The 27,229-nt window shown below is 55.1% G+C and overlaps 2 protein-coding genes across 7 annotated transcripts in view; one reads left to right on the top strand and one right to left on the bottom strand.

Moving 5' to 3' along the window:
- Window positions 1–719: 719 nt before the first annotated feature.
- On the top strand, window positions 720–20,253 carry SHF (Src homology 2 domain containing F). Of its 5 annotated transcripts, XM_047737812.1 has the most exons (7): window positions 720–1,235; window positions 10,163–10,304; window positions 12,484–12,690; window positions 14,230–14,370; window positions 15,599–15,770; window positions 15,915–16,034; window positions 19,434–20,253. In XM_047737812.1, exons 1-7 carry the CDS (start codon window positions 735–737, stop codon window positions 19,618–19,620), a joined length of 1,470 nt encoding a protein of 489 aa, XP_047593768.1. In that variant the 5' UTR covers window positions 720–734; the 3' UTR covers window positions 19,621–20,253. The 5 variants fall into 5 exon arrangements, with proteins under 5 accessions (XP_047593768.1, XP_047593769.1, XP_047593770.1 ...); XM_047737813.1 differs by lacking the exon at window positions 14,230–14,370; XM_047737814.1 differs by lacking the exons at window positions 14,230–14,370; window positions 15,599–15,770 and having other exon boundaries at window positions 15,839–16,034.
- A 911-nt stretch (window positions 20,254–21,164) lies between these two features.
- Window positions 21,165–27,229, bottom strand: part of DUOX1 (dual oxidase 1) — a 44,062-nt gene continuing 37,997 nt past the window's right edge. For both annotated transcript variants that reach the window (XM_047737810.1, XM_047737811.1), the window contains 6 exons: window positions 25,801–25,954; window positions 25,149–25,381; window positions 24,749–24,907; window positions 23,511–23,666; window positions 23,155–23,283; window positions 21,165–22,496 (listed from right to left, as the gene is read on the bottom strand). In XM_047737810.1, coding sequence (XP_047593766.1) covers window positions 22,374–22,496; window positions 23,155–23,283; window positions 23,511–23,666; window positions 24,749–24,907; window positions 25,149–25,381; window positions 25,801–25,954 — 954 coding nt within the window. In that variant the 3' untranslated portion in view covers window positions 21,165–22,373. The remainder of the gene's footprint in view (window positions 22,497–23,154; window positions 23,284–23,510; window positions 23,667–24,748; window positions 24,908–25,148; window positions 25,382–25,800; window positions 25,955–27,229) is intronic.

Below are 27,229 nucleotides of genomic sequence, written 5' to 3'. Positions count from 1 at the left end.
TCAGGGCCAGGTGGGCCTGCTCTAAGCCGCTGTGCCTGGGTTCGAGGTGTTTATATGAGGGCTGTTTGCATGTGAGGAGGGCATGTGTGGAAAAGACACGGGAGAAGTGGGTGTCACTAGAGAGTTGATTATCTGTGATGTGAGATATGTCTGCTTGGATTGGGAAGCAATGCAGTGGGAGCAGCTGGATGGGAGGAAGTAGGTGGGGCTCCCGTGGTACACAGAAGAGGGGATTGTTACAGACACATCTGTAACAGAATGTTACAGGAACAGCCCCATCTCTCGCCCTCCCTAGCTTTTCCTCTTGGTATATTTCCCAGTTAAGAGTCCTTGGGGGAAGGGAGGGGAGGGACCGGAGGTGTCCGAGGGCTGGGAACCCAGGGGTGTGAGGCGCCGAGTGTGAGCTGCGATCTGGAGAAGGGGAACAGATGGAGACAGGTGCGCCCCCACAGGGGCACGTGTGGGGACACGTGGAGGATTCACCTTCAAGTCCAGGATTCGCATCGTCTGCCTTGGGGTCGCCCACTTACTTCTCGTACGTCCACCCCAGCTGGAAACCCGCACTCCCTTTTCTCTTCCCTGCCTGGGGGAGGTAGACCCCGATAGGGAGCGGAACCCCGCCCCTCCCTTGTTACTGACGAGCCCCGCCCCCTCCTGCCGCCCGGCGGAGCTCCGCCCCCACCCCCGCCCCCCGCCCGGCCACAGAGCTCCCCTCGCTCAGTCTGGCTGGCCCCATGTTACTGAGCGGAGCTCCTCCAGCGGGCTCCGGCCCGGGGCAGCGGGCGCAGGGGAGCGCGGGGAGCGGCCCGGGGGGGTCGCGCCGGGGCGCCGGGGGAGCGGGAGCCGGCCCTGGAGGGGGCGGCAGTGGCGGAGTGGCCAAGTGGCTCCGGGAGCACCTGGGCTTCCGCGGGGGAGGCGGCGGCGGAGGTGGGGGCAAGCCGGCGCCCCCGGAGCCGGACTACCGTCCCCCCGCACCGTCCCCGGCCGCGCCCCCTGCGCCACCCCCGGACATCCTGGCCGCCTATCGGCTGCAGAGAGAGCGCGACTTCGAAGACCCTTACTCTGGGGGGCCGTCCAGCTCCGCTGCTGCCCCAGCCACCCCCGCCGTCCCCGGCCCCACGCCGCCCCCGCGCCACGGCTCGCCACCCCACCGCCTTATTCGGGTTGAGACCCCTGGCCCCCCAGCGCCTCCTCCCGAGGAGCGGATCTCTGGACCCCCAGCTAGCAGCGACAGGGTGAGTGCTGCTCCGGGCGTGGGTGGCCGGGAGGAGAGGTGGTAGGAGGTCTGGGGCTTTCAAGAGGGACAAAGGTGGCCTGGCCGGGGCCGGGCCTGGGCCCCTTAATGTCACGGTTCCTGGAGGACAAGATCTTAATCCTTGACCCGGGGGCTCGGAGGCTTCATCCACCTTTGTTCAAATTCTCGACCGACTAATCTGGGACGTGTGCCCCAAACTCTGCTTCTGTCCCTGTTATCGCCCCAGGACTAGTGACCCTCCTCCTCAGAGGCTCTGCCCTCCTCATGTCAGTCCTCCTCCTCCTCCCAGGGCCTTATCAGCGAGCTTTTTTCTAACGGTATTTGAGCACCCCCCACCCCAAGCCAGTTTATGGCTTTTCTGCCCTCCGGGAGCAGTAGCTCCCTGCCCTTTGATCTCTGACCCCTCCCCCCAGCGCAGAGGCAGCACAAAGCTCCATTCCTCCTCCTCGCGGGGAGCCCAAGCATCCTTCCAGTTGCTGGAGCCCCAGGAAGGAGGTGAGGGCTGAGGTTTCTCCCTGTGGATACAGCAAGAGCTGGCCTTTGCCTTACCCAGTGGTACTGGAGCCTGGTGGACTGTTGTTCTCAGGAAGCCAGAACAAGCAGTAGGTAGTTCTTCACCAAGGATTACTGACCACTGAGGTCCAGGCAGGCTCACTCCTGCACTATTTCCCTTGGTGTAAGGGGGCAGTCAGTGCTTCGGACCTGTTGCCCAGAAGGGGCTGAGCAGCTGAGCCCACTTGTCTCCTCCTGGCCTCCCCTTTCCCGGGTCCATTCTGAGGGAGGCTAGAACCTTTGGGGGACGTGCAGGCATGGGATGAAGGGAAAGCTGGGCCTCAGAGGCCACTGGTGGAGAACCAGCCCTTGCCCAGCTCCATTTAAGTCTTATCCCTCCTTGATAGCTGAAAGCCATCAAGGTCCCTCTGGCCCTAAATTCCATGACAGTGACTCTGTGGACTGCCTTGGCTCTGTTGTCCCCTCCTCACACATCCCTGGAAGCTCAACCCTGGGGCTTAATCCCTTTCCTCAGCAGAGAACACAGTTTTATTTGGTTGGAGAGCAAAGTTGCTGTCTGAATCCATAGGATCCCGTGTTGAGGCTTTCAGTGGAGAAACTACCCTTCTGTCCTGGATAAGAGAGATATGTCAGGATCAGAGCAGAAGCCTCAGGAATGTGACTTATTTTCCCCCTCGTTCCTGCCACAGGACCTGACTGTCCATCCTGGGCCAGGATCCTTAGCCTGCAGAAGGAGACTGCTTTCATCACATGACCTTCAGCTCCTCTCCTTCCTCATTGTCTCCCACTGTTGGGTGATGTGTTGGTGGCAGTGGCAGTGAGGCAGAGGAAGCATTAAGCCTTGTTTTTATTACTGACCAGTTAGTGTCCTCCCTGACCACTGCCCATTGGCACATAGGCCTGAGCTATCCCTGGCCTTCCTCGCTGAAGTCTTGGAATGGCCTAATAGGCTGCCCCTGAAGCCATGGGCTCCTCTAGGACAAGGATCATTGTCCTCCTCATGTCTGAATTTCCCAAGTGCCTGACATGCTTGCATAAAAAGGGGTGAATAAAATACATCCATTGAATGGTGACTGTCCATTGCTAAGGTGACCTGAAGGTCAGAGACTCCCTTAACTACAGCTCCCTTTTGTACATTTCCCCACAGAGACCCCCCAAGGAAGGGGCTGCATCCACACAACTGAGAGATCCATGGTCTCTTCTCACTGAGGGCATCCATGCCTCAGCCTGGGTTGGCTCTGTGATCTGTGGGCTATTCAGACGTTAGGGGCCAAGAGGTGTCTGACTCCTTTGTCAGCTGCAGGGACAGGAATGAAATCCAGCAGGATCTCCCAGGAGCTACACAATCTGTGGTTTCTTTAGTGGGTGTGATGAGAAGGATCCAGGATGCCATCCAAACTGGCTCAGGGGCAGGGACATTGTCTCTGCGGGCCCCAACCTGGAGCCTCCCACCATTGAGAGAGAGGAGCTCCGCTTGTTTAGGAGTACAGTTTGGGGGATCCCAGAGTCTTCCCTTAGGAAGAGTCCAAACTAGGCACCTGAGCCCCTTATCCTAAGCCCAAGTTGCTGTCCCTGAATGGTGAGCCGGCCAGTTGAGCTGGAGTTTCTGTTCTGTGAAGTGTTTTGTCCCGATCCTCTGTTCCTGTCCTCTCGGCCATGTGGGTCTTCTTGGCTTTTTGCTTTGGGGTTACTTTCTGAGGTGAGATGGGGACTGCAGACCGGGATGGGCCATAGGCTGGCCCACTTTCCTTCCCTTCCTGGAGCCCAGTAGCTGGTGCTAGGTGGTTCAGAACCCCATGAGAGGGCCTGGTTGTGAGGTTTGATGAAATGCATGGAAATACTGCTATGATGAGAAGATGGAGGGGAAATGAGCCCTGTGGAAAGTGACTTTAGAGGGCAGGAGAGAATGGGGATTTCGACAGGGCCCTGAGAGGCCTAGGGAGCTTAGGCCCATTAGTGTTTCCCCATGCAGGGCTCTGGCTACTGGCCCTCCCTGAGACCCACTGCTGCATTTGGCAAGGGGGCAAGGGTGGCCATCTGGGCGGGCCTGGCAGTGCAGGTGTGGGAGCCGCAGGAGCTGCCCCCTGGACCAGGCAGTCAGGGCCGCACCATCTGGCCGTGGGAAGAGCTCCCTCATGGTGCTGGGCCCTGTCTGGCCTCCAGGCCACACTTGGGCAGAGGGGTGAGAGAATTGGGCCTTAGTTGCTTTGCTCCCTTTTCTCAGATCTGTGACAGGAAAAAACTGGTCTAATTAGGAAAGGGGGATGGGTATGGAAAAGGGGCCCTAATTGGATAAAGCTTGGAGCTGCCTGTGACCATCTGCACAGTGTGTCCTTTGCCTCCATCCTGCCAAGATATGTGTGTGTGTGTGAGTGAGTGAGTGACAGAGAGACAGAGAAAGAGATGATGTGAACAATAAGACAGATACCCTGTATGCATTGAAACTAGGGCTCTCGTTCTTAGCTCATGGAGAGGCTTTGGGGGTTCATGAACCTCCAGAAATTATGTGCAAATATTTGGGTGCATGAGCATTTCTCTGGGAAAAGGCTAACAGCTCCCAGATGCTTAAAGGGTTTCATAGGGCCCAAAATATCAAGAACTTTATTTTTTTTAATTTTTTAAAAAATTTTTATTTATTTATTTGACAGAGAGAGATCACAGTTGACAGAGAGGCAGGCAGAGAGAGAGAGAGAGAGAGAGAGAGAGAGAGGGAAGCAGGCTCCCCGCCGAGCAGAGAGCCCGACGCGGGACTCGATCCCAGGACCCCGAGATCATGACCTGAGCCGAAGGCAGCGGCTCAACCCACTGAGCCACCCAGGCGCCCCAAGAACTTTAAAAAATAAATACATGGTGTTCAAATGGACTTGGATCCTCCAGGCCCAAATTTGGAAGCAAGTGAAAAGTCAGGTAGAGAGAGGAAAAGGAAGGAGACATTGATGGTGTCAGAAGGCAAACAAGACATTCCTGCTCTGGGGTCAGGAGTCTGACCTGAGGACTGCTGCCGTAAGATCGTGCCTCAGCCAGTGTTCACTGAGGAGTTCTAGAACATTAAGTGACACTAGCCCAGGCGCTGAAAGGGACTCACCTCCTAGAAGACCTGGTCCTTGCCTTTTTTGAGTTTGTTTGTTCTTGCTTTAATTTTTCTTTTTCTGACTTCCACAGAGTCTGGAGTTGTGATCTGTTTATCTTGCACATGTCCTCCAGTGGAGGCAGGAGGAGGAAAAAAGAAGGGTCCAGGTGAAGGGACCTTTGTGGATTGGTTAGAGCCCTTAACCCTTTGGCCAGGGCTGGCCATCTTTGCTGTCACTGGGGCTTTGCGGTGGGTGAAGGGGTACTGCCAAGGCCTGCGGCTACCAGGGAACTTTATGGTGGGCCTACCACTCTTCCCACTGCTGCCTCCTCACACTGCAGCACTCACTCTTGAGGGAAGGCATCTGCAGCTTGTTAGCTTGGCCAGTGACTCAAGGACACCTCAGTTAGCCCTGGCACTCCACCTGTTGGGAGCCAGGAACAGCTAGGGTGCTGCGGACCGTGGGTGGGAGCAGCTGGCTGGGGCCTGGGGCTTGGAAGGGCAGCTGCTGCCCCCTCCAGCTTGCCCCCCGCCCTGCAGAACCAGTGCAGATGCTGTGCGAGAGCAGAGTTGGGGCCCAGTTCCACCGGCACACAGGGAGCCTGCGGGGCCTCTGGAGCTTGGGGCGCAGCTGCAGGGTTTCACAGCCCCTCGGGGTGCCACACTCATGGAGCTTCCTTTGTGGCTGTCCCTGTGAGCCCCTGGAGGACCCAGAGATCTGGTCTTTCCATCTTTCATGGTATACTCGCAGACCATTACCTAGTACCTGCCATGTGCCTGGTACTATTTTGAAATAGCTGATGTGTTATAGACCAACTGCTTCTGACAGTGACCCTAGGAGAAGATTCTGTCATTATCCTCAGGTTATTTAGAGGGAGACTGAAGCCCAGGAGTGTTGCGTCACACGTGCCTGATTTCACAGCTAGTAGGAGAGCTGGGGTTCGCAGCCAGGCGGCCTGATGGCAGGCCGTGGGATCACGGCCCCTTTCGGGGAGCTGTTCACCGAGTGTGGGGAGTAGACTCAGAGAAGGAATGAAGAGTGCACCCTGTGCTGGGTTCTCCATTTTCTGAACCGAAAGGCCAGCACTTGCCACCCAGTCCTGAGGTGGCCTCAGACACACCTTACAAGGGTTGTCGACCTCCATTGTATATCCGTGATGTTCGAATGTCTTACAAGTTTGACATTTCTTTGTAATTAGAAAAAGATGCTAACAGATTTGTTTCGTGGGAAGGAGTTTCCATGGCAGATAAAATTGGGAAGGGTGATTCCAATAAGCGGGAACAGAGGGCACAGAAAGTTAGATTTTGGGAAAGGTAAATAGTATATACCATTTCCAAAACTGACAGACTTTCGGCAGAAAAAGGATTTCACGGTTAAATACTTTGGAGAAATGCCGAGTTAAACAAAATTAGACAGCTCTCTTTGCTACACGATTTCTCAGAGCCTTTAACATGCTAAAGTGTATTTTAAATCTACAAGTGGAGGAGAGAGGATGCTACATTTCCTGAGTTGTCTGGAAAATCTGCAGCAAGGCAGTGACAGTCAGGAGACCTGGGTGCCAGTCTTGTCTCTACTGCCGCCATCTGTGTCCCCAGTCCAGCACCTAAACTCTGGGCTTTAGTGTCTGAATAGAAGAGATCAGCGGCAGGGCGAACATCTATTGAGCACTGACTGCATTCCAGCCTCTGAATTAAGGACTTTTACACTCATTGTCTTCTTTCCAATCCTATGAGGTGGGTAGTAATACCATCCCCATTCTACAGGTGAAAAACCAGAGGCTTCCAGACATTAAATGTCAACTGAAGACATGGAGGAAAGGGGCAGGAGTAGACTTTGGCAACCTTGCAGAGCCCAAATCCTGTGACATGTGCCCCCTGCTAGCTGCCCTTGGACCAGCGAGCCCCATGGGTAGGGTCAGGAACTCCTAGTGGGGCCCAGCTGCAGAGTGGAAGGTCGCATCAGATGGTGGGCCTGCCAGCTATCTTAGGAGAGGCTCAGGCAGGAAGGAGAGTCAAAGCAGGACAGCTGCTCTGGGAGGGGCACTGCCCAGTTGGAACAGGCACAAGAGCTGGGTCTGGAGCCTGCCGGATGGCAGGAGGGAGGGGATCTGGTTGGCAGGAGGCGTGGGGACAAGGGGGCCTCCGGGCAGCAGCTACTTGCCTACTAATTTGGAAGTATTTCAGCCTTTCAGTAGCATTCTGCCTACCAGAGGTTTGCCTAAATATTAGCCCTGGTTTTAGGTGCCTTCCCTGCCAGTTCTTCCCTTCTGCCCTTGAACCAGAGGCTTTGATCCCTGCTCAAGTGCCGGTTCTCCGGACAGCCTGCTCCCACAGCTGCTACTGGTCTCACAGCTGCTCAGAGTTGGGGTGAATGGGGATCTGAGAGTCTGTGTTGCTCCAGAAGCTAGAGTCTTAGAGATGGAGGCCTTTGGAGCATCTAGTAAATGTACACGGAGTGCCTCCCTTGTGCCAGGCCCTGTGGCGGACGTGGTATACAACAGTGAGTACAGCAGTCAGGCAAAGGTCCCATGAACAAAATAAATCGTGGTAGAGCAAAGGTATCAGAAGCCTGCAGAGGCAGCTTCCCCGCACTGAGCAGTTTGGCCTTCTCACATGGCCTAGAAACCACGGGTGGGTGCCGGTCTTGCCAACCTTCCCAGCAGGTGTTTCTGCTTCTGCTCCTGTCTCCCAGCCCTGTGGGTGGCTCCTCTAGGTAACCCGCCCAGGGCGGGGGGCTAGGTTTTCCTGGAGCAGGGTGTGGAGTCTGGGGTGGAACAGAGGAGCTATTGAACTGCCCACAGAGCTGCCACCTGGGTGCCCATAGGCACCGTGGGCTGGCCCTAGGGAGGCCCGTGCTGGGCCAGGGAGAGGTCACAGCTCAAGTCCAGCCCAGGGCTCCAGCAGGAAGGGCACTGGCTTGGGGCGGGGGAAGAGCCAGGGAAGGGGGCTCTGCAGAGCCTGGGAGACTGGGGCTTGGGCACAGCACTTCTCACTGAGCAGTTTCTCCAGGACTCAGTGCCCCACCCCCCCACCGGACTCATGATGCCTTTCTCTTCTGAATAAACAAGGAGAAGTGCTTCCTTTGTCCATTATTCCTGTTTTATGTGAACTAATTTAACAGATACCTACTGAGCACTTTTAGGTGCTGGGAATTTAGCAGTAAGCATGGTCCTACCCTCAGGAGGCTCAGGATCTGCAGGAAGACAGATGATGAAACAAGTATTTATTACACAGTGTAATAATACCCCGGCACAGAGGCATCTAACCATACCTGGGGGGAGAATGGAAAGGAATTCTGAAGAAAGAAAATCATATAATCCAGGCAGAGGGAAAGCCTCTTTGGTAAGAAACAAAGCACAGAACTTTCAGGTAACAGAGTGATCCGAGGTGGGTAGGGAGAAGCCAAAGAGGGAAGTGGAATCTTTAAGTCCCTTTAACTCTGGACTTTTTCTTGTGGGCATTACACTGCTTAAGGATAGCTCGTCCGATAACTCGTTTCCTGTTAAATAGCTGTTACATAGGAGTGTGAGGCTGAGTGCCAACTGCCAACTGCAGAGCCCCCTTGGTTGGGTGGGTGGGGCTGTGAGTGCTAGTATGTCTGGGAGGAAGCAGCTTGGGGTGGGAGTGGATTTCTTTTCTCTCCTTCCTGGAAGAAGGAGGACTAGGGGTGGAGGGCTCCAAGGGGAGACAGGCAGTGATCTAGTAGAAACATTTTTATAGTACCTACTGTGAGCCAGGCGCTTGTTAGAGCTAGAGAGACAGAAACAACAAAGAACTCTAGGCTGGTGGGTGAGCTGATGGTGGGGATGGTATGACTTGAGATGGTGGTCTTCTCAGAAGCAGGTGGAGATTTGAGGGAGGTGAAGGAGGGGATTTGGGTGATACAAGGTGGAACATGGTGGGAGCTGAACTGAAGGGGGAGATGGTAGGAGTCACTGGGATGTGCTTCAGAGACCCCTTGAGGGGCTCATGGGGGGCCCAAGGAACGTGCAGGAGGAGTCCCTGTGGTGGGCAGTTTACTTTTCCCGTCACTGCTTTGCTACGGGGTCCCAGATCCACTGACCCAGGGCAGACAATCACCCCCATAGCCTCCCTGCTCAACTGGCTCCTGCTGTTCTGATCTGGCCCAGACCCAAAGCCTACACTGAGAATGGAGGAGAGGCAGGAGTGGCCCCTCCTCATGCCACAGGCCCCAGAGCCACCTCTTGTCAATGCCTGTCAACTCAGTGCAGTGCTTCCCCTCAGGTGCTGGCAGCCCTGGGTGGGCTGGGCTCTGTCTCCGCTTAGGCCTGCCCCCTTCAAGGAGCCTGTGCCCAGCTTGGAGAAAGGCTCTATTGTCCTCTGCTGCACCCCGCCCTGAGCACCTTGGGCTCTTCCTCAGGGTGTGTGGCTTACAGTTCGCTCTGCCTTGACTGGAGCAGGGACAAGAGGGTTGGTCATGAACCACTTGTGAGGGAGAAAGGGGCAGTGTGGGATGTGGAGTGTCAAGGCTACGCCTTCCCTGTTCCTAGCCTCCAGAAACCAGGGGATTTCAACTGAGCCCAAACCCTGGCTTTCCTCAGGGCTGTCAAAGTTGGTCTCTCTCCTGGGATAGCCAAGACGCCCACTGGTGGCAGGCTGGCAGCAGCATTTTGCACAAAGGGCACAGGTTCCAACTGGGTTCCCCCACTTAGGTGGAATGGTCTTAGACGTATTATTCCCTACCTGCCCTGAGCCTCCATTTCCTTAAAATGAGTGTAACAATGCACATATGACATGGTGATGAATGTTCTGAGGCTAGACCAGCAGGACTGTGCCATAAAGTGAGTATTTGGCTTTGCTTTTCTCTGTGGTCAGCAAATTTTTCTTTGCTCAGCATCTGGGATGGAACTTGTAGGCATGGACCAAGTTAATCTCTGAGTTGCCTGCTATTCCCTACTTGTTCTGTGAACTCCTCCGACACCTTTGTAACCAGTTCTCTGAATTGATTCCCTCTGTTGAACCATCTGGTGTTGAACACCTCTGTTGTTCTGCCTGGACACAGACTGAGGCAGGCCTTAGTGCCCAGAGCTTTATCCTGGCCATTTATCCTAAGGGATGACCCAGAGGCAAAAAATTAATAGAAAAGATAGATCTGCCACTCTGTCGGCAGTCTAGTAGGGGAAACCTGCAGAGGAAGAGCCAGAGCTTGTCCCCATCCAAGCTCAGAGCCTGCCTGTGGATGCCTCTTCCTCTAGGTCTAAGACATTCTGCCCAGGACTCACTCCCATGGACAAAGCATCTGGGGAGATGCAGAGCTGTCTCTCAGATGTCTGAAGCCTGCTCTCCTCACTGTCTTCCCACAGTTGGCAATCCTTGAAGACTACGCAGACCCATTTGATGTTCAGGAGACTGGTGAAGGCCCAGCAGGAGCTTCAGGAGCCCCAGACAAGGTCCCTGAAAATGACGGCTATATGGAACCCTATGAGGCCCAAAAGATGATGGCTGGTGCGTGATGGAGTCAGGGGTGGGGGATTGCTGTCTGAGATCTAGGTATTGGCACAACAGGCTCTGGGACCTACAAGACTAAGGATTGATTCCATGATTCCTTACTGGTCCTTGGAGACCATGGGTCCACCATGGACCACCTTGGGTCACTGGCCACTGCCTTCAAGAGAGTCAGTTTGGAGAAGGAGCCATGACTTGTGGTGTCTGAGATGTGAGGCGGTAGAAAAGGCCACACAACTAAAGGTCAGGCCGATAGAGTTAGGACAGTCAGGAGGGGCAGGATAAGTGGTGTGGGCTGGGGGTCATGGAACCCAAAAAAGAGAATCACCAGCTTTAGGGAAGGTGGTGAGCTTGAGAGGTTGTGATATCAGAGTGAAACAGCTTTATGGTGGTTGGAACCACAGGGCTGGAGAAGGGCAAGCTGGTCAAGGAGTGCAGGCAGAGAGCAATGAGTAAGGCTTGGTCCTGGGGAGCAGAGCAGAGGTCAAGAGAGGGTCCAGGGAAAGAGAACTAAGCGGGGGTGATCTGAGAGGAGGACGGGGGTGAGTTGGTCCAAGCCAAGACCCCAAGGCAGGAGGGGAGGAAGGTTTGTTCAAGGGCAGACAATTTTAGTGTTGGGCATACTGAGGAGCCAGAATGAGAGAGGCCACGGGGGCAGTGAAGGGCCTTGAAGGCGGGACTTGCTCTGGAGGAGGAGGAAAACCGATATGGATTCCTGAGCAAGACAGAAACAGGACAAATACGGCATTTTAAGGGGATTACTGAGGCTTTGGTGTACAGAACAGACCAGGAGAACTGGGCATCAGAAAGATGAGTTAGCAGTTGTGGAAAGCTGAGGCTTTAAGGGAGCAATAATTAGCACCGCTTTCTTCCCCTCCTGAACTTGGAGATCACTGAGAAGTCAGATTAAGGAAATAGATGGATGAAGATAAGAATGTCAGCTTTATTAGTGATACAGTAGATTGGAGAACATCACTTAGCTATGTCTCCACAGCGGGCTGCTTAATAATTCACAGAATTAAACTTCCCCACTCAGGCTTGGGCAATGCAGCACAGCTATAGGCCCCTTCACAGGAGCAGGGCGAGGAGGCAGGAGGAGAAAGAGCCAGAAGGCAGAGCTGAGAAAGAGAGTGAACATCCGCTGGTGATCAGATAAGCTGCTCTCCCTCCTTGGGAGTGGGGTGAGGGGGCAGAGAACGGTCAGAAGTGTTCTCCATGGAGCTCATGGAAATTCGAGCCAGTAGAGGAGGGCTCACCCTAGCAACAATCTAGATGTGGAGAGATGAGGCTAAGAGTCCTCAGGTACTGGGGGCAAACAGGTGGGATTTAGAGCAGGAAGGAGGGCCAGGACCGAGGAGAGCAGTGTAGTGGACATAAAGGGAGAAGGTGGGAGGGTGACTACCCTCTTTAGATCAGAGTGGTGTGTACCCCTCGGAGGCTCATGAATGCCCTGGAATTGTATGTGAGAATTTGCACATGTTCTGGAGAGTAGCTCCATAGCTTTTATTTTCAATGGGGCCAGTGATCCCAAAAAGAAAATCACAGAACAGAGTAGAAGAATTTCTTGAGAAAGTGGCAAGTTTGAAACATTCAAGTGAAAGATCTTATTGGCAACTGGAAGTGTATATGGTGCCATGAGACTGGGCAAGGAGTGAGGGCGAATAAGGCCTGGTTCTGGGGAACAGAGACCAAGAGAGGGGCCAGGGAAGGAGTCCAAACGGGTAACCAGAGAGGACAACCACGTAATTGACTTGTCAGAAGGCGACAGTTGCAAGGAGGGAGTGCTCAGCAGTAGCTGAGCAACAAAGAAGTATTTTCTGATTGTCAAGTGGTATTACTTGGGATGCAAGGGAAAAACTGGAGCTGTGTAGTCAGGAGGAGGTGGATTAGGAGAGGACCCTGCCTCAGTTTCCAAAATGTGTAAGCCTCATTTCCCAACCCCTTGCTGACCATCTAAAGATCTTTTTTCTGTCTTTCACTCTGGTGCTTCTCTGCCCCTGCCTCCATTGGATCCCATGCTTTTTGGAACCCCAGAGATGTTTTGAGGGCCATTGGGCTCCCAGAGCCAGTGGCATCTCCTTTGAAGGAGGCTTGGTGTGTTGCTGAGGGTGCTGACAGAGAAGCTGAGCTGGGCAGCCAGGGCCGCTCTTACACCTCCCCTCCTGCCTTGCCCTGGCAGAGATCCGGAGCTCCAAGGAGACAGCCGCTCAGGCCTTGCCTCTGTATGACACGCCCTACGAGCCAGAGGAGGAGGGGACCACCCCTGAGGGTGAGGGGGCCACCTGGCCTCGGGAGTCCCGGCTGCCAGAGGATGATGAGAGGCCCCCTGAGGAGTATGACCAGCCCTGGGAGTGGAAGAAGGAGAGGATTTCCAAAGCCTTTGCAGGTAAACCCCTGGTGGAGCTGGTGGGTCTGCTGGGGTCTCCAAACAGCTCTCCAGGCCCAGGGCAGTGGAAGGAGTGGACCCCAGGTACTGGGGGAGGCCCTGAAGCTGGGCCCAAGGGAGGAATAGTTGCGTGCATCACAGAGATTGGCGAATTGGGCCATGTGGGTGCAGCGCTGTGTGCGGGTCAGGGAACGGGTAAGGGAGGATGGAGGGTCTCCCTGTATCACCACCTCTCAGAGTCCAAGAGGCTTAGGCCATTTCCCTCTTTTGGGAGACAGGGTATATCTTAAAATACAGAAATTCCAAACAAAAAGATAAAACTTGGGACATGTTAAATACTTACCCTTAACAAAAGAAGGCATTTAACAGCCCAGACAATGAAAATGCTGTGTGCGTAACCTTTAGAGATCCCAGCTGTGAATCAGAGAGCTGTGTCTCCCAGTAGCAGGCTAGGGGCACCTGTGCCCTGAGGGTATTTTTGAGGAAGCAGGAACAGGTGGGGAGAGAGAGGCTGTGAGAAATCCCCTTGGTTGAATGAGGGTTAGGTTTCTCCTGTGTCATACACCCCCATGCAGATCCCAGGCCTGGAGTCCAACCCGGGGAGGTTTGGGGGTGGTGGTGCTGAATGGGTGCGGCTGGAGAGGGCTTTAGCCCCTGGATTCTTGATTCAGTGAGAACATAAAAGATGTAAATGCCATTTGACTTCACCCCCACTCCTATGGCCCCTTCACCTCTCCTTCATGCTAGAGCTGAACTCAGCTCTCTGCCCTGTCCTCCCCGCCCTGGTGGCTAGACTGGGAAACCACAGGTTTCTAATTTGTTTCCTGTAAAGCGTGCACCATTGAGGAGGGACCATTTATCTCCAGAAGTCTCCTTGGAGAATCAATACTGTTTGGATTGCTTAATGGGAAAATCTATGCTCGTCATTAGGAAACCTCGTTAGCAGTCCTGCAGCCACCAGTGGCATCCCTTTCTTAATTGTCGGGGCTCAAGATTGAGGGTGTGGGGCTAAATTTCAATAAAACATCTGCCCCCACATCAGAGTATTCCTGACAGCCTGGAGCTGGGCTGTCAGTCTCGCTGCCCATGACTTCCCAGACCGTGGGTAAAAGGAGGAAGGGCAGCAAGTCTGAGGGTGCCAGGAGGCTGTGGGAACCTGGGTGTGGTGCCGGGAGGTGAGGGCAGCTCGTTGTCCCTCCTTTCTTCCTTTCCTGCTCCTTTTGGGCCCTGTAGGCTTCTGAGGCTTCAAATGAAGGGGACCCACACAGCTGGCAGGGCAAGACTCTGCATCCTGTTTGCTATCTGTGCCCCCCCACCCTTTGACTGAGTTAGCCTGGTGTGGTCATTGTGGCTCCATCCAACCCTCTGAGAGTCCTGCTCCCCCCTCAGAAGCCACTCCTGCCTTTGCTCTGACCCTCCTCCTTTCTAGGCTATCCTGTGTCCTGGCTCTGGGTTTTGGTGTCTCAACCTCTGCCTCTCTCTGTCTCTCTCTCTGTCTCTGTCCCTGTCTGTGTCTCTTCTCCCTGCTGCTGGCTCCAGTTGACATTAAGGTCATCAAAGACCTACCTTGGCCTCCGCCGGTGGGACAGCTGGACAGCAGCCCCTCCCTCCCTGACGGGGACAGGGACATCTCCGGTCCAGCCTCACCCCTCCCTGAGCCCAGCCTGGAGGACGGCAGCGGTGGGTCCTGTGGGAGCTTCTGGCCAGGGTGACATGTTCTCTCATGCCTCAGGCCCTGTGGGCTTGGGTTGGAGGAGCTGGAATGGGGCAAGGTTTGGAGAACCCAGGAAGAATTCCCTTCGTCCTGGAGGAAGAGAGAAGGGACAAAGCACACATTCCTCCTTCCTCCAAAACGTGTGGGGAAGGTGTCTCCTAAAGGAGTCCCTTTCCAAATATCTTTCCCACCATGCCACAAAAATCTACTATTTTAGATTCACTTCTTTGCATAGGATTTTGCCGACCCCACCCTTTGACAGTGTAAATAACTCTTGAGGCAGGGATGATGCTAGCACAGGAAATGTCTGAGTCCTTCCAGTAAGTGAAGGGTCTGATCCTTGCATCTGGTAACTGAAAAACAATAAGATCCTGAAAATGCTACAAGGAGAGAAAAAACCCAAATGAGAAGAAAGGAAGCATTGAGCACTTCCCTCTCCATTCAGTTTTGTACAGAATGGGCAGCCAAGGGTTTGTGAACACCTGTTTGTACATTTGTGCCTGAGTGTGAGGGGTATTTTGTAAATATAGGATGAAAGAGGGTCTCTGTCACCTGTCCATGTGTGCCTGTGCCCATGTGGCTCACTGGCTTCCTCCCTCCAGGGGTTTGGTTCAGTGGGGCAGAGCCACCCCAGCTGGGTTTCTCTGGTGGGGGCAGGGAGCCTGTGGGCAGCAGCCCTGGGGGCGGGGGGAGGGGCGGGCTGGCTGGCGGCTTCGGGCAGGATTAGCCTGTCAGGATGGCACCAAGGGGAATCGGATAATTGTTCTCAAATCGATAAGTCATTTCTACAGAATGGCTTGGCAGGGTGATATGGAGAACAGTAATGAACTCTGAGGAGGAGAAAGAAACAATATTATCAGCGCTGAAGCCACCCCGAGGGGTAATGGAATAGGGGAAGGCAGGCAGCTGCTCCAGAGGGAGAAGTTGAAGTGGTTTCTCATGTTGCTTCTTTCTCCTCTCCTCCCACAGCATGGGGACTGGTAGGGACAGTGTGGCATAGGAGGGCTGAGCCCCACCCCCAAAAGGGGAGTGGACCCAAGATTCTGTCCCCAGAGCCGGTCAAGCCCAGGAGCATGTCCCACCCTTCTAGAATATTCCTTTGACCCTTTTTGGCAGAAAATGGGAGCACTGGTTATTCTATAGAGCTCTGTCTCTAAGGGTCCTCGGAGTCTATGACTGGTATATTCCCCACAGCCCAGTTTGAAGGATCTGAGAAGAGCTGCCTGTCACCTGGCCGGGAGGAGAAGGGGCGGCTACCTCCCCGACTCTCTGCAGGGAACCCCAAGTCAGCAAAGCCCCTAAGCGTGGAGCCCAGCAGCCCCCTTGGGGAGTGGACAGACCCAGCACTGCCTCTGGAAAACCAGGTGTGAGTGTCTGTGTCCAGCTGGGGACTCTCTCCCCTCCCTTCCCCTCCTGCCACTGGCTTGCCTGCAGGGGACACCCAGAATGGGTGGGCGAGGACGGCAAGGGACCCAGCAGAGATGCCCCCCTTCCTCTCTCTTGTCCTCAGCTGGTACCACGGGGCCATCAGTCGAACAGATGCCGAGAACCTGCTCCGACTGTGCAAAGAGGCCAGCTACCTGGTGCGCAACAGTGAGACCAGCAAGAATGATTTCTCCCTGTCCCTCAAGTGAGTAGGGGTGGGCCAGCTAGCAGTGTTAGGCAGGATTAGCTCATCAGCATGGCACCAAGGAGAATCCATGGGAAGACAACCAGCAGGACAGGAGGACCAACATTCTCCCCATACCCAACCAAGCTGGGGAGAACTCCGTCCCCATGAACATTTGCTGACCCTGGGCCAGGCCCTGGGGATCTGGAGCAGTCTGAGGCTCAGCCCCTGATCTCAAGGAGCTCAGAGTCCATTAGAAGAAACAATCAAGCCTGTCCGATGGGAGGGGAGGGTCCTGCCACCCCCTCCCCTGTCACTTACTAGCTGTGTGGCCTGGAGCCCCCTTAACCTCTCTGGGCCTCAGTTTTCTTACTTATAAAATGGGAGAATAATAATATCTACCTTGTAGGGAAGGATCAAATGAAGTAATATATGGGAGGCACTTAACATGGTGCTAAATGCTAAATAAATTATCACCATCATCTTTATTAATAGAAGTCCAAATGTTCTTAAAGCATAGGCAAGGAGAGAGGAACTTTGCTCGAGAGAGGCTGGGTCCTGGGAGGAGGGTGGAATAGCGGACACAAAGCTGTTGTTCACTGTGAAGAAGTGGGCAGGCGGTCTGGGTACTAGTGGCTGATAACTGAATCTTAAAGGATCCAGGAGGAGGAGGGGGTGGCAGGACCCTCCCCTCCCATGAGCCTTCCTTCCCAGGAACTGATAGATCAGCATTGGCCTCCTAGGCCATCCTGGTAGAATGGCCAGCCCTCCCGTTCATCCCCAGGAGTTCTGCCTGGTAGATCCTACACTCCACACGACAGCCTGTCAGATGGTGTGTCCATTCACATCCCCCCAACACTGCTGGGACATCTGTACCACCTCCTACCACACTTTCTGGGGGCATTAGATTACAGGTATACCCCCACTTCAAACAAACGCAATATACAGAAAAGTTGGGACTATTAAACAGATATATTTGAGGATAATTATTCAACTTCAACTAAAAGATAATGGGAAAATGCCAGTCTATATTCAAATAACTTGAATTTTATTCGTGGGCTTAATAAAACTAGCTATGTGACCCTAGGCAAATCATGAAACCTGTCTGGGTCTTGGTTTCTTCCTTTGCAAAATGCATTAATGGGTACCACTTAGGTTTCTTGCCACTCTCATACCCTGAAAATTATCATAAAATCAAAGGAGCATTTAGGAAAAGCTAATCTGTCAAAAATCTGATATAACACTAGGAATGTGTATTGCTTTAATAGATTAGAGTCACAGAGCATCTACTGTGTGCTGAGCAGCGTATATACCCTCTCCAAACCACCAACCTATAAGATGAATCTCTTTTTTATAGACAGAAGTAAATACAAAGAGCTATGTGAGTTGGTTGAGGCCACAGGTAATGAAGTACCAAAAGCAGGATTTGCACCCAGCTCAGTTCAGCCTGACTACAAGAACCGCAGTCTTCCATCGCATAGCTCCACCCGACATCAAATCTGGAACAGTCCAAGGCTGGGTTAGACAGCAAGGGTCTGGCTCCCTGAACAGAGTGGGCCAGGGCTCAGCCCTAGCCTGGGGAGTACAAGGGGGAGGCAGGCCTGGATGCTGCTTCAGCCCAGCCTCATCTGGCCCCACCAGCATCTGTCTGCCAGAGCCTCGTTTGCATACAAATGGCTTCTCTGAAATACAATTATGGTTTCTCTGCTCTCTGTAATAGAAGGGCTTTCACTGGTAATTAAACAGCTTCCTCCGAAAGCCAGGTCAGCTCTGGCCCTGCGGCCCAGCTAGTCCCATCCAGGCTCCTGAGGGTTGGGCAAGGACTCTGCTTGGGACTTTATCCCAGGAGGTCAGTTCTCCAGATGGAGGTTTATTGCCACTTATTGCCCTTTTTGGCCAGAGCTGTTCCTCAAGGAGAAGATGCAATGCAGTTTTTGGGAGAGGTGATTATCCCAAGTGGACTGTGGGTAGGGGCTTGTCCCCAAACTGTGAGAGGGTGAGGGAAAGCAAGGCCCAAGCTAGTACCCACAGCTTTGGGCCTGGGCCATGGCATAGGGCAGACAGGGGAGAGGATCTACTCACTGCCTCCCCGTCTCTGCATTGCCCCCAGGGACTGTACAGTTTCCCCAGGGCCTGTGTGGTCACCGTAAGCCTCAGTCATTATCTCAGGCCTACAGAAGAGGGATGCCTGTGTCCCCCACCCCCCACCCCATACACCCAGCCTGGGGCTCCCAGCAGGCTTTAGGGTACTGTATCCTAGGAGAAGGAATTGGGAGGGTTTTTCCTGTCATCCCTTTCCTCTCTTCAGTCATCCACTCTCCATCTTCCCTTGTGGGCCCAGTGAAATGGGTCCAGTCAGAGCCCTCTTTGTACCCAGGCAGGGGAAGGAAATGAAGTTTGCCAGCCTCACCTCATATGAGGGTCCCCCTTACCAGTCCTACTTCCCTTACTAGTTTCTGAGCCCTGCACTTTTCCCCAGGTAGGCTCTGGCTGGGAGACAAGTACTCAGGCTTTGGGGCTCCCCTAAGGATTGCTTCCTCCTTGCCTGTGGGCCAGGCCTATGGTAGCTTGGGCAGACGCTGTTCTTGCTTGGTCCCCACCCCACCTCCATGCTTTCTCTCTAAGACAGAGGGTGTCCGGGTAGCTGGGAGCTGGCCAGAGCTCTGAGCAGCAGGGTCCTTGTCTTGGGGACAGGGCCAGGCACTAATGTGGATTTCCTGGATTGTGTCAAGGAGATGGGAGAGGCAGTGGAGCGTTTCCTCTCTGAGGGAGGGAGTTACAGCCTCACCGATGATGTCATCCCAGGCTGAAGGGATAAAGGAGGGGGGGTGGGCTTGGCCCAAGGCCCAGTTAGGAGGGTAAAGGGGTATCCCTAGGACAAGGCAGTTGAGACTTCCAGATTTGGAAAGGATTTCCAGAGCCCCTAGCTCACACCCTCCCCTGGTTTCTGCATGAGAGAGCCTCAACCAAGATTCACTTGGTTGTCAACAATGCCCTGCCAAGGATGTGTGTGTCTCCATATGAGTCACTAGGAGCCTCACCCCCACCCCCTCCACAGCTCAGAGATGGGGAGGGCAGACCAGCCTTGGCCATACAGACTGGAGGACACCGGTGCCTGGGTCACAGGGTTTGGGGCAGGGAGAGTGGTCGCTTGTTTCCACCTGCACACGCCCTGTACACTCACTACACACATTCTTGGCACACCCAGTGCCCTTACCACAAAACCAATGCCTACTGTTACCCAGTCACAAAATCCTCTCTGCCTCCTCCCTATTTTGGAGGTGGAGTGGCCTCCACCTTCCCTAGTCACCTCCACACGCAGCTGGCCGGAAACAGTATTTGCTGCAGGGGTAGGGGTTGGGGAGGGAAGGGGGACGGGAGAGGGCCCCTACTCACCAGGGTCTCCTCTCCTCTTCCCAGGAGCAGTCAGGGCTTCATGCACATGAAGCTGTCCCGGACCAAGGAACACAAGTACGTGCTGGGCCAGAACAGCCCACCCTTCAGCAGCGTCCCTGAAATCGTGCATCACTACGCCAGCCGCAAGCTGCCCATTAAGGGGGCCGAGCACATGTCCCTGCTCTACCCTGTGGCCATTCGGACTCTGTAGATGGGAGGCCTGGGCACTGTGACAAATCTGGACCCAGCCCTGTGCCCAACCCCCTGCTGAGGGCTGTGGCTCTTCCCAGGGACATGTTCTGTCAAACCTTTCTTCCCCTCTTCCAAGACCAAGTGGAAGCTGGAGATTCCTTAATTTATTCTAAACGGGAAGGCCTAATGGGGCCTTGGAGTAAAAGGCTGTCTGGAGCTGAGGACAGAGGAATCTCTGGGGAGAGAGGACAGCCCCTGGAGGAAGGGGGCGTCAGAGCCCCTGGTCGCCAGAGGAGTTTAAGATCCGCACCCCCCCCCCCCCCGCCTTTTCCGCCCCTAGGGCACAGGGGGAGACCCCATTCCTCACCGTCTCCTTCCCCCTGGGTCAGTGTGGGGTGGGGCAGGACGCGGGCCTTTGGGGCGCCCTGGCCATCTCTCCACCCCTAAACCACAGGCAGGCTCCGTCCAGAGTCCGGTGCGGGGCTTGGGGAAGCCAGAAACCACCACCACCCCCGCCCCACCAAGGATGGATCGGGCCTTGGGGGTTGGGAGACGAGGGGAAGGGCTCGGGCCGGAGGGAACTTGCGCAGTCCCCGGGCCGCCCCGGCTCCCGGCCAGATGCAATAATAAATAAACCCAGTCCTGCCAGGCACAGCCGCGTCCGCGCCTCCAGCGCCGCCCCCCGGGCTGTCGAGGGAGGGAGCTGCGAAGCGAGCGCAGATTCTGTTTATAAATCAGCTTGGGAGCAGACACAGGCCGGCTGTGAAAAGCACTTTCGAAGCATCAAGTTCCTTCCCTTGACGAGATGTCAAAACATCCCCCGCCGCCCCTGCCCCGGCCGGGGGCACCCGGAGCCGGCCGGCCGCTCGGCGCCCCCTCCCCGCCACGCCGACTTGCGTGGCTCCCCAGGAGCGCGTCCAATTTCCTGCCAACAGCCATTCGTCTGGGAGGAGGGGAGCCGCGGGGAGACAAAGAGGCAGCGCGCCAGGCGAGGGGGAGCGGGCGGCCCTGCCACGCGGAAGCCGCGCACCCGCGGAGGCGGGAAAGCTGGCGCGGCCCACTGCGCTTTCTTTCCAGAGGAAGCGGGGCCTGCCGCGCCTCCCCCATTCGCCGACCCGGAGTCCGGGCCCCTGGAAACTTGCAGCCTGCAGGTCTGGGCCCGATCCACGTTCGGGCTGAGGCCTCCGGCTGGCTGCTGAGCCTGGCGGGGCGGTCCGCGCGTGCCCCCTGCTGGCCGTGCCTCTAACCGCGAGTCGCGGACACCAGGCCACACCCGGCGTCCGGCCCCGGAGACGCCCCGGCCCGCGCCCACACCTGGACCGGCCAAAGCCTGTGGGCCATGCGCCCGGGAATACCCACCGGGTCGCCGGTCGGAACCGCTGGCGACCCGCCCCAGGCCCGCCCTCCTGCTCCCACGCGGCTCCCCGTGGGGCTGAACAAACATCCGCTTCCCTGGGACCTGCAACATCCGAATGTAGTGTCCAACATGGGATTTCAGATTTTCTATTTTATCGAAATATTTTATCGAAATCGAGGACATGCGATCTCACAAATAGAATTCTGTGAGGACAATCTAAAGTCTCACTTGAAATTGGGCCCTGCTTTAGAAATTCCCTCAGAGGCTTGCGCTATAACTTGAAGGGTACTGAGTCACCCTGGAGATGAGCAAACAGGCTCAGAGTGTTTAGGGGATGTGCTCATCCGTGTCCTCGCTTTCATCTCTTTATGGGGAAGACGCATGTAGGCACCAAGTGGCCAACCTGTTGCTCAGAGGTCCTGGAGCCAGCCAGGCAGACTCTGGCTCCCTGTGGGCTCCTGCCTTGTCCTGCCACACACACCACACTTGGTGCCCCACCCACCTTCTCAGGAACTCCCACCCCTTCCTGATCAGGCTCCAGAAGCCCCACACTAGCAGCCCAGAAAGGCCCTTCGTCAGGAACGGGAGCTGGGAAAGAGGTCTCCAGCTAAAGCACTCGGCCTTGGGCCGGTTCCTTTATCCAGAAGGTGCTGGCAGGTTCAGAGGACTGTCTGCACCAGCCTGGGTAAGCTGGCTGGTGGAGTAGCTTCCTCTGCCAGTGCCTACCCCATCTGGGGCAGGATAAAGAAACCCAGAGGGCAGAAAAGTGGTTTATTTGTAAAGGAGACTACTGCAGTAGGAAGAAGAGATAAGGCATGAGGAACACTATATAGATTTTGGGCCAGATTCTGACTACAGTACATGTTTAAAAACTGGGGAGAGAAGATCAGTTGTGCTGTTAGACTAGGATGCTGAGGGGGTTCCTGTAGACTTCTCTCTGCGGGCCCAGCCTCTACCCCACCCCAAGGCATGTGCCAGCCCTTTTGACAGTGGGGAGCCTAGGGGAGGAGGAGGCTTTTTTGTGGGGGAGTCCCAAGATGCCAGCATCTGTGCTCCCACTCCATCCTTAGGCTCACAGCCCCCTAATACACATACACACTGCTTGTCAGCTCCAGTCTTTTGAGACTTTCTCTTAGCTTGGAAGAAGAGGTATCACTTTGCCCCAAAGTAATAACAGCTCTCCTGCCAGGTCCCATGTGTTTCCCAGCCAATGCCTCCCCCTTCTCCAGGCTGAGACATTCTGGACTTGGGGGTCTCTGAACCCATATGGATGACTGACCATGGCCACCTGAACCAAAATTTGGAGGTGGGAATGGGGAGGAGGCAGAGGGAGTCAGAAATAGGAAGTACAGAGTAAGGTACAGGCCCAAACCTCTGCTCAGCTGGGCAGTGGGAAGAACCCCTGGACAGGAGGCCTAGAAGTTCTCATAATGGTGGGAGAAGTGAGTCCGGTCCTGCTTGTTGATGAGCTGACAGGCCTTTTCCACATTCTTGGTCATGCCCGGGGGGCCACAGCTAAACACCCCAATCTTCCGGACCTGTTGGGGGAGGGGTACGTGAAGGCTAGCTCAGTGTTCGTGTTAAAGACAGGCAAGAGTCCTTGATGAGGGCTCCTTCCAGGTTTCTGGTAAAGGTTTGCTTTGCACCATGTGTGGTGAAGGCTGACTCGGTGTATTTACATCTAGCTCAGTTTTGGTGGACTTGCTCTGTATGGGTCCAACCTCCACCCCCTTGAAGGCATTTGTCAGCTTTGGGGACACGATCAGTGTTTCAGATCAGGGCTGGGTTAATAAACGTTCTAGTTAAAGGCTAGTTTAGTGTCTCACTGAGGGCTAGGCCATTATGAGACAGTGGCTAGCCCAGTGTTCATGGTAAAGATCAGCATCTAGGGTGAGGGCTGGCTGGGTATTCATGGTAAGAGTAGCTCTGACTTTACGGTAAGGACGAGCTCAGTCACTGCACCCTTCCCTCTGGACAGGCACCTTGGCTTTAAAAGAGGCAAGTCTCTGTTGCTGTTTCCCCCTTAGCCCCTCAGAGTGACCCATACTATTTCTCTACTCCATGAAACCCACTTATCTCCTGGGTGATGTGTTCTCATCACCTGTCAATTCCTTCCCTCATGGAGATGGCCTGGGAGGTTTGCTCAGACCTCAGGGGATAAAGGCCAGGAGAACCTTCATATGGGGTGGGACTGACCTGCGGGTGCACCTCCTGCAGGGACTTGAAGAAGGGCTCGAAGGGGGGACGGCCGAAGTGGGTGATGGAGCGCAGGCCCGTGAACAGACTCCGGTTCAGCACCTTCTGGAAGTGCCGCTCACAGATGTACTGGGAGCACAGGGGCAGGTCAGGCCAAGGACAGTCAGGGTCCATGCCTAGCCCAAGCCAGCCTGCAGCTCAGGAGACAGAGAATGGGGTGGGGAGGGAGCTGGAGGCTGAGGATCAGGACCACCACCTCTGTGCCCCCTCTGTCTGAACCTGGCTGTCCATGCACCTGGCCTGGCCATCTCTGTCACCCTGCCAACCCAGATACCCACCCAGCTGCCCTGCCCTACCAGCATGGTGGTCCTGAGGTCAAACTTCTCAGCCAGCTGGGTGATGTAGATGTGCACGGACACCAGGTCCTGGCAGTCATTCTCCTCTACCTCCCGGATGATGTCAGCCAGCCACTCAAACTGCCGCTGGGTTCGTGTCACCCAGATGAAGTAGATCTGGGGACACATGGCAGGAGCTCAGGACCTGGCTTAGCTCAGGGTCCCCATATCCCAGGGATCCCCACAGCAACAGAACTCTTCTGGTCTTGGCCAGCTTGTGTCTCTCCCCAGACACCCTGGGGGATGGTGTGTTGCAGGGACCACAAGGCCAGGTTCTGGGTGGGGGGTGTGTGTGGAGTTACCCCAGAGCATAGAGAGGGAGAAGGCTTTGATAACCTGGGGTGGTGAAAAAGGACACTTGTCAAGTGAGCTGAAGGTCTGATGGGGTGGGAAGCAGCTTTTTTGCTCTGAGCCTGCCCTGCCATTCCCTCCAATGGGCCCTCCTCGGGCTGCTAGGCTCTAAATTAACCCTAGCCCAGAGGGATAGGGTTCTACTAAGGGGCACGTCACAGAGCAGCCTTAGGGAAGACCCAGCTGCCTTCCTGGAGCAGATGGGAATGGGCTGAAAGAGAGACTGAAAGGATGGAAGCTGCCACGGAGAGACCCACGTCCAACTTCTGAAGAGGATGAAGCGGGGCTGTGTGAGTTAAGAAGCAGAGGCAGAGCTGGCATGGACAGAGGAGAAGAGGAGCTGCCTGTCACCCTCCAAGTGCTGACAGTGCATGGGCTGGGCCTCTGCCTGCTGCGTTCCTGTGTCCCTGACTCACCCACCAGGCCCAGAGAAACAAGCTGGGGCCTGCTACCAGGTCCAGGCTGGGGTGAAGGGACCTGGGATGGAGGGGGCCTGAGGGCCTGGGCTGTGTTCCCGGAACCAACCCAGCCCACCAGCCCTGCCTCGCACCACCTCCCCTCTTCTTCCTCTTGAATGCAGAGCCTGTTTCACTTCTGCCCCACCCCAGATGTTCCCTTCCTTCTCCCAACGTAACAATGCTCCCTTCAGGGGCTGGCCACCTCTGTAAGACAGAGTAGGTTTTTTAACCCTCTCCAACTCGGTTCCTTAGGGTCTGAGGATATCCTGACCCCTCGGGGGTCAGGCCAACTGTGCCTTGTTCTTCAGATGAAGAACAGAGGCAGGGGAGACAGGCAGAGATGGACGCAGTGATAGGGAGCAGGGTTCGGCAGGAAGATAGGGCACTCACCTTCTTGCAGAACACGTGGCAGCTGACCGAAGACTTGAAGACCAGGTCTTTGAGGATGGAGGCAAAGGGGGTGACCCCAATGCCCCCTCCCACCAGCACTGACACCTCAAACTTATGCCATTCCTGGTGGCCCTCTCCAAATGGCCCATCGAGGTACAGCTGCAAGAAGAGTGGGTTGGAGTTAAGCTCCACCACCACAATAGTTCTGAAGGGAGAGTTGGGAGGCAGGGAAAGGCGGGTATGTTTATAGAGTGAGGCGAAAGGGGGTACCATGGCATTACCTGGAAAGACTGGTCTCTGGATTGGGGGAGGGGAGGGACGCTGGGGAGCCTGGGGCTGCAGGGCAAGGCCTGCTAAGGGGATGTGGGGTGGGTAGCTCATCTGGCCTGGGTCTGGTCACCTTTGGGTATTTGGCACAGCCATCTCCTGTTGGAGGTGAGTAGATCTCCCTGAGCCGAGTGGTCCAGGGCCCTGCCGCCCGGATGTGCAGGCTGAGCGTGTCCTCGTGGGGTGCAGAAGTCAGTGTGAAGGGGTGGTACTCAGTGGTCCCCAGAGCCAGACAGGCAATCTGCACCCACTGTCCTGACTTGTACTCAAAGCCTTGGGGCCGCTGGAACTGCAGGTGGGTCACTCCTGAGGAAAGGAAGTGGGCAGGAGGCTGCTATCCAGGACCCAGCACCATTGTGGCCTCTAGAAAGTTCCCCCACCTACAGCCTCAGCTCTCCTTCTAGAATATGCCAAGGCCTCTTCCCACCAGAAAGCGTTACTCCCTTTGGGCCATGCCCAACCTAAGGAGGGGCAGTGAAGCACCGGTACTCATGGTCAACAGGGAAAGGGCAGCCTGGCCTGGGCTCCTTCCCTCTCTGTTGTGAGAGAGGCTCAGGTCCCCTGGCCAAGAGCTTCTCTTGCCAGCTCCCTCATCACTGCCACCCCAAGGCCCCTGCCAACTCCACTGGGCCAGGCCAGGAGACTGCAAGGTCCAGGCTCTGGCCATGCCCTGTGGGCTTTGTCAGTACCACCCAGGTGGCCCCTGACTGCCTCTAGGCTGGTACCTGAAGGCAGCAGCTCAGCCTTCACCACGCTGATCTCTACCTTCTTCCGGCTCAGGCTCACCAGCTTGTCCCCCACATAGATTAGTGCCGGGACCAGGAAGAAGATGTGGAAACGGGGCAGCTGGATCAGGCCAAAGCTGCCGTGGATGATGAGCTGGACAGAATGAAGAATTCGGCTCAGACCAAGCCATACCCACAACAGTGCCTGTGGCCAGCTCAGAGCTTAGCCCCTAGTATCCTCTCCCCACCCCACCCCATCCCACGGTCACCTTCCACCCCCACCTCTCCGTGTACCATGCTCCCTCCAGGTTCCCAGATCTAACCACTTCCAACCCCAACTACTTGCGCCTTTCTGGCACCATCCTAAACCAGCCCCTTTGACTCTCAGTGGGTCTTCTGCAGTAGCCTCCTGGGTGGTCTTCTACGGGGCTGCCCAGTGTGACCCATTCTTTTCAAGGCAGCCAGTGTGACTTTTTTAAAGTTCATTTTATCATGCCATCTCAACTTAACCAGCCTTAGTGGACTTCCCATTATACCACAGGATCTTGAGATGCTCTGGCCTTTGCCTGCCACTGTTTCCCCTTCCCTGTTCTTCAAACATAGCAAGTCTTTCTGCTTCAGGACCTTGGCACCTGCTATTCCATCTCCCTGGAATGCCCTCTCCCTGGTTCTTCCCCTGGCTACCTCTCTCATTGTTTTAAAATTTATTTATCTGGGAGAGAGAGCATGTGAGAGCATGAGCAGTGGGGAGGAACAGAGGGAGAGGGAGAAGCAGACTCCCTGCTGAGCAGGGAGCCTGATGTGGGACTTGCTCCTGGAACCCTGAGATCAAGACCCAGGTGTACCCCTCCATCTCATTTGTCAGGGCTCAGCAGAAAGGCTGAGAAGGCCTCCTTAGGCCTTCCCTGGGTCCTCTGTTGTATCCCCCAGTTAACTCCCATCAGAACATTTGTCATCATCCACACTAATGTTGTTTCTTCATTGACATGTTTCCCCACTAGACTGGGGGTTTGTGTATGTCCTTTTTTTTTTTTTTTTTTTTTTTTTGCCACCATACTCTCAGCTCTTAGCAGTTGCTGCCTGGCACACAGCAGGCATTTAATAACTGCTAAGTTAGTAAAAGGAGTTACCCCAATTTATCCTCTGCCTTTGGAGACTAAGAACACCTAATCAGTCCCCCTTTTCCATGAAATAACTGACATAACTGTTTTCTGTGGACTTGTATTTCCATGAAATGACTGAGGAATTGTTCAGCTCTGGTCCTTTCCCCAACAAGCTGGTCTAACAAGGTCAGACACAACTTGCCCCCATGCTTCCCATTTGTGTGTTCCTAAGTCTGGTAAGTCTGGCTTCTGCTTCCACCTCTTCTCAGGACCTGCTCGCTGGGGGTTCACCCGTCCCATGAATGGTCTCCTTTCATTTGCTCCCA

The sequence above is a fragment of the Lutra lutra genome, chromosome 7 (assembly GCF_902655055.1).
Source record: "Lutra lutra chromosome 7, mLutLut1.2, whole genome shotgun sequence".
NCBI lineage: Eukaryota > Metazoa > Chordata > Mammalia > Carnivora > Mustelidae > Lutra > Lutra lutra.
Note: the sequence above shows the minus strand (reverse complement) of the source record. Positions and strands in the feature narration are given on the sequence as shown.

Coding starts and splice junctions, on each gene's coding strand:
- SHF (XM_047737812.1), top strand. CDS start 735: ATGTTACTGAGCGGAGCTCCTCCAGCGGGCTCCGGCCCGGGGCAGCGG. Junction 1,236..10,162: donor CCCCAGCTAGCAGCGACAGG/GTGAGTGCTGCT, acceptor GTCTTCCCACAG/TTGGCAATCCTTGAAGACTA. Junction 12,691..14,229: donor GATTTCCAAAGCCTTTGCAG/GTAAACCCCTGG, acceptor TGCTGGCTCCAG/TTGACATTAAGGTCATCAAA.